General features: G+C 40.5%; 1 protein-coding gene across 1 annotated transcript in view; it reads left to right on the top strand.

Moving 5' to 3' along the window:
- The window catches only part of PDE10A (phosphodiesterase 10A), a 235,733-nt gene that overhangs the window by 207,195 nt on the left and 22,335 nt on the right, over positions 1–6,203 (top strand). The window contains exon 19 of the mRNA XM_075862555.1: positions 1,487–1,598. Within this exon, the coding sequence (XP_075718670.1) occupies positions 1,487–1,598 (112 nt within the window). The remainder of the gene's footprint in view (positions 1–1,486; positions 1,599–6,203) is intronic.

Genomic DNA, 6,203 nt, shown 5'->3' with positions numbered 1-6,203 from the left:
TATATATATATATATATAGACATACAGACACATATATAGACACACACAGGCACAGATAATGTGGTATATGTTACCTGCAGTCCTATGTAACACCACGGATAACATACTCCGATAATTATACCCACACAAGCACATATAAGCACACACAGTGGTGTGTGTGTGTGTGTGTATATGTATATATATATATAATATATGTATTCAAAAATATATAAACATATACACTTACCATCTCTCGCTGCTGACAGGGTAACCGGTTTCTTGCAGGGGCGGGCTGTGGGTGGCTTCCTCCTCTTCTCTGCTGCCTCAGCTCTTGTTTCCTGTGTGTGTGTGTGTGTGTGTGTGTGTGTGTAACCAAGAGCAGAGGACAAAGCCCATTGGTGCCCCCTACATGCTGGGAGGATGCAGCATCCTGTGCACTCACACAGGTCGCACACTGCTAAGGCCGGCCCGCTTGCACACATGCGGCATTGTGATTGTGATTCCTACTATTTTGCAGGTTTGCCAATAAGAATAACAAACTAGAAGCAGCTTCTTCGTACCGGCATTTAACGCTTTAGGTGGGCGTTCTAAGAATTGATTTAAAAGAACACCAAGGTGTACCTTAACAAATATGTAACAACAATATCTAGACATAGGAGCATGGTTTATTTTTTAAGTGATTCCAATTGTATTTTGTCCTTGATCCACATTGATTCTAATATATGATCGTGGGACAACCCCTTCAACTTCTCCACCATCAGTTCTCATTAGGGGTGCTTTCTATATCTATAAATATTATGTAGTATCTAATAACTTTTGAGATAATTACATTACACGGGCCAATGATGGGGCGAAATATTATTCATAGATCATTGCCCTGTGTAAACAGGGCAGCAATTAGCCGATGAACAAGCATCTATTATGCAGCCAAAAAAATGGTTGCTAGTTGGCAGCCTATCTTCCCGTGTAAACAGGGAATGTGCTGCCATCAAGATACAAACATACGTATGGAGACGAACGACCGTATTAATGATCGTTCTTCCCCATACTATCCGATCATTGCTCCATGGGAATGGAGCTAATGAGCGCCGATCTACATGCTGTAAGATCTGCTGCATAATCAGTGCTTGTTTACCAGCCAGAAAAGGTTGCCGTGTAAAAGCACCTTAAGCAAACTTGACACACCTTCCTTTCATTATATGCCACACCAACTAGCACAAAAGTTATTTCAAGAACATGTATACAATCTACAATAAATTTTTACTTTTTGGTTTATTTTGTGCTATTAAATTGGTTATCCAGGATTAGAAACTCAGGGCTGCAGTTTTTTCAAAAACTGCATCCCTCCTGTCCATGGGTTGTCTGGTATTGCAGCTCAGCTCTATTTAGGTAAATATGGCTGGGCTGCAATACCACACACAACCTGTGGACAGGTGGGGTAGAGTTTCTTGGAGGAAGCAGCCATGTTTTTTTAATCTTTGTCAATTAGTGTCTTGTTTCATTTCAGGGATCGTTTAATAGCTTTAATGATGACAGCATGTGATCTTTGCTCTGTGACAAAACTGTGGCCAGTGACCAGAATGATCGCTGATGATATATATGCTGAATTCTGGACAGAGGTAAATTTTTGGAAATTATTGCAAGGAAGGCACCTGGAACTGGATATATGTAGAGTAACATTAGGACATGACTATGGTCATCCACTTTTACTCTATGCGTGCTGACTGTACAGTATGAGCCTCTTAGTAGAAATGGTATTAGGTACAGGTTATTCTTGAGTTCATATTAATGTATGAACATTGATCATTTTCAGGCACTTTTTCTAGAGCCAGATCCTTTTTTTTAGTACTTTCAATTTTTTTTTGTGACTGTTTACAATAATTAAACAAAGGTGCAAGAGCCAGAACAGAAGTTTTTGTGTTTTGAAAACCGAGATTAAACATTGGCTATATGTGGAACAGCAGATGGTGCCATTTCATCCAGTTTAAAAGCTGTATAATCACACAAATCAAATATGTAGCACTAAAATAAGTACATCAAGAAATTTCAAAGGCAGAAAAACCCAAGAAAAGAGGGAAAGCGAAAAAAAGAAGAAAAATACAGCAAAAAGAGGGAGAGAGGAAAGAAGAAAGGGGAAAAGAGAAGTGGAAGGGAGATATCCAAGGATGTTTTCAGGACTATGCAAACGCGAGACTAGTATCTGCGAGGTGGGGATGTGCATATGAGATCCACAGGCCCCAGATCTTGAGAAATTTTGGATGGGTTTCGGAAAGAATGCTGGAAAGAAATTCTGAGTATGGAATATAGGGTTTCTCCCGGGCATGTGCTATAGTTTGCTTAGCCGACAGAATAAAAGTCAGCAGACAATGTTGGGCACGAGTGGTATCAGAAGATTTATGATGAAGTAGGGCTTCCCAAGGGTCTCTGTGGATAGAAGTGTAAAGAACCGCACCGGCTAAACCATAAACACAGGACCAAAATCTCAGAACACTGGGGCAAGTCCTCAATACATGCAGCATATCTCCAACAGAGGTGCATCCTCTAAAACAGTTGGCAGGAAAGCCAGGCACCATATGAGTAATCTGTGCGGGGACCAAGTATCAGCGCATGAGAACCTTATATGCAGATTCTACAGTAATTGTATTAATAGAGGAGGAGGAGAATGTGTTCCATGCGTTATTCCAATCAGCTCTATCCCTAGTGCCATTTAAATCCATTTCCCACTTAGTAACATACGTGTGAGTTGTATGATAGGTAACACTGTTCAATGTGGAATAAACAAGTGAGAGAAGACCACAAGAATGGGGGGAAGTTTTACATATGTGCTAAAAAGATGTAAGAGGACGGGAGGAATCAAAATTGTGAATTAGGGTCGTGAGACAATATTGAAGTTGTGTATAACTGAAAATTTCTGACTAGGGGGTGGAGCATTTATCTTTTAGTACTTCATAGGAAATATGGCCTGAGGAGGAGAGAAGGTGATAAATGTTCTCAATGCAATTCGCACACCACCAGGAGAATGAGGGATAGTCATCTAAACCTGGGGTGAAAGCTCTATTTCGCTAAAGCGGTTAGAGAGAGAAATGGGGGGGGTGGAGATAAATTTACCTGAGAATTTAACTGTATCCCATACCCGTAGTGAATGCTGCTAAAGTGGACTTGTAGGACAGGGCAGATGGTACCCACAAAAGGGAGTCAATAGGTAATGGGGAAACATTAGGTATTTCCAGAAATACCCAGTCTGTTGTGTAATGCAGAAGAGAGCGTTGTGATATAGTAGAAGCCTGATAGTATCATGCAAGATTGGGAAAACCACGTCACGTTTGTGAGCTGTCAAAGTTCATTGAGGGATACGAGGCCTACCTGTTTTTCCTATAAAGGAAGTAAGGAATTTTTGTAGAAGCCGTAGGAAAGAGGAGGGATCAGGTATTGAGAGAGTATGAAAAAGGTGTAATTTAGGCAAAATTTTCATTTTAGTAGCATATACAGTATCCTAGCTAACCAGGAGTTTGTGAGTGGAGATCAACTTGACATTAGACCTGTAACTGACCGTAACATAGGCGGGTGGTTAGCAGAGAATAAATCCTTATAGAACGGAGTGATACGGACTCCTAAGTAATTCAAGTGTGTTGAGGAACATTGGAAGGAGTAGGAGGACTGTGGGAGCGAAATAGAGGCATGGAAAGTGCATGCGATTTTAGAATCCTTAATGACTAGGCCAGAGATCTTCCTAAATGTTTTGAGGCTAGAGAATAGGTTACGTTATTAGTGATACGGAATAAAAATCTACATAACAAGGTCATGATATTGAATAGTATACATTTCATGAAATAGACATAGTGACGTGATCATCAATTAAAAAAAACAGATGTAGTGTAAAGATTCTCTTTAATAGGTGTACAATGTCTAAATACCCAATAAAACAGATAAGGATATTGAATTAAAAACACTTATTAAGCATACAGAAGCAGCTATTACATGTGGACTTACTATTCCTCGGTCTCCGCGTCCCCAGCTCACCACTGCGCATGTCGAAACAATATTTAAGAGCAGTCGTGCTAAGGGAAAGACCATTCAGTCTACTGCGCATGCGCAACATCAGTCATTGAGGAAACTCCTATATGTCCTGAGTAGGTCTGCTTAGACCATCCTCCCGAATGGGCAAAGGAGACCTGGGACACATGAGCACCATCTTAAAGATGGGCAAAACCTCCAAATCGCCAACAAGCACCTACTAACAAAATGTACGAAGGTATAAGGGGGATAAAAAATCCAATATAACTAAACTAAGTTATTAATAAAACAGAACATTTTTATGTAATATACTAATAAATATAAGGTACGTAATATCCAAAAATGTTCGATGTAAAGGACACCCTCAACCTCCTATCCATCTATGGTGGGACATAAGGGCCAGTCTCAGAAACTGAGAACCTCAAATGCACCCATCAAACTAAGTGACAAAGGGACTCACTCCCACCATCGAAAAGACCCTCTCCCACATCAAAGATGTAAAAATAGAGCTCGACACAGGCAGAATTAAAACAAGTCCCGGGAACCAAACGCAGGCCTATGTCCCTATACGTGGTGCACCATTGCACTTCACATGGGTAAGCGATGAGCACGGCCAGGTATATACCCCAATCCCAAGCAACAAAGAGCAGTCAAGGATGAGTCCATACACAGGCGCGAAGAGAGGTATCCAATCAACATATGACATAAAGGGTCATAACATAGGAATCACAAAGATAATAATCATATAATGGACAATGTTGTCTACAAAGCGTAAATATAAGCACATACATTGTGCACAAATAAGTGTTCGTTAACGACATAATAGTATAGATGATGGAATCTTCTAACCACGAAATGGAGAAATCGAGATGCATGAGTTTCTGAGACTGGACGTGGGGTAACCCCCTTTTGTCCCGCCATAGATGGATAGGAGGTCGAGGGTCGTGAGTGGTGTCCTTTACATCGAACATTGTTGGGTATTTCGTGCCTTATATTTATTAGTATATTACATATAGATTTTCTGTTTTATTAATAACTTAATTTAGTTATGGACTTTGTGTACCCCCTTATAGTTTGGTACATTTTGTCCTAGTAGGTGTTTGTTGACGTTTTGCCCATCTTTAAGATGTGCTCAGGTGTCCCAGGTCTCCTTTGCCCATACGTGAGTATGGTCTAAGCAGACCTACTCGGGCATTATGAGTTTCCTCAATGATTTACGTTGCACATGCGCAGTAGACCGAATAGTCTTTCCCTTAGCACGGCTGCTCGTAATTATTGTTTCGACATGCGCAGTGGCGAGCTGGGGACGCTGAGACCGAGGAATAGTAAGTCCACACGTAATAGCGGTTTCTGTATGCTAAATCAGTGTTTTTAATTCAATATTCTCACCTGTCTTATTGGGTATTTAAACATTATACACCTATTAAATAGAAACTTTACACTATATCTGTTTTTTTTTTGTTTTTTTTTTAAACTGATGATCACGTCATTGTCTGTCATGAAATGTATGCTATTCGATATCATGACGTTATTATGTATATTTTTATACTGTCACTAATTATGTATTTTGATTACTGATGACTCTTTGAGTTGGACTGAAACGTTGCATATTTGGGTGAATAAACTCCTTTTATTTTTTGGATGTGCTGCCTCGTCTCTCTTTGTCTGGATTACACCAAGGGACTTTGGATCAGGTCCCGTTGAGGCTTGCACCCATACTATTTTGCATCTGGTGCTGTGATACCCTGTCGTTTGCTAGAGAATAGGTTAGGCAGGGTAATAAGGGGTTTGGTCACTGTTAGCAGTATGTCATCCGCAAATAAACACAATTTGTGGTGGAGTCCTGCTGCTTCTTGTCCATTGATGTCTGGGCAGGCCCTGATGGCAGCAGCTAATGGTTCAATAGACAGGGAAATAAGATAGTGGAAAGAGGGCAGCCCTGCCTCTTGCCGCTGTATGGCAAACGGTATATGTTTATATCCAGAATAATGGGTCTGAGCTGTGTGATTAGAATATAGAGCTGATATCCAAGCTAAAAGGTTTGATTAAAATTCACCAATTTTGCAGTGTAAAAGTCATATAGTCTAATGAAAGGGAGTCAAAAGCTTTTGAGATGTCAAGAGAGAGGAGCAGGGAGAGGAGCCCCCGTGAAACAACTATATGCGCTAGGTGAATGACTCGTCTAATATCACTGGCTTGGCAACGTGGAA

The sequence above is a fragment of the Rhinoderma darwinii genome, chromosome 4, assembly GCF_050947455.1.
Source record: "Rhinoderma darwinii isolate aRhiDar2 chromosome 4, aRhiDar2.hap1, whole genome shotgun sequence".
Classification (NCBI taxonomy): domain Eukaryota; kingdom Metazoa; phylum Chordata; class Amphibia; order Anura; family Rhinodermatidae; genus Rhinoderma; species Rhinoderma darwinii.
Note: the sequence above shows the minus strand (reverse complement) of the source record. Positions and strands in the feature narration are given on the sequence as shown.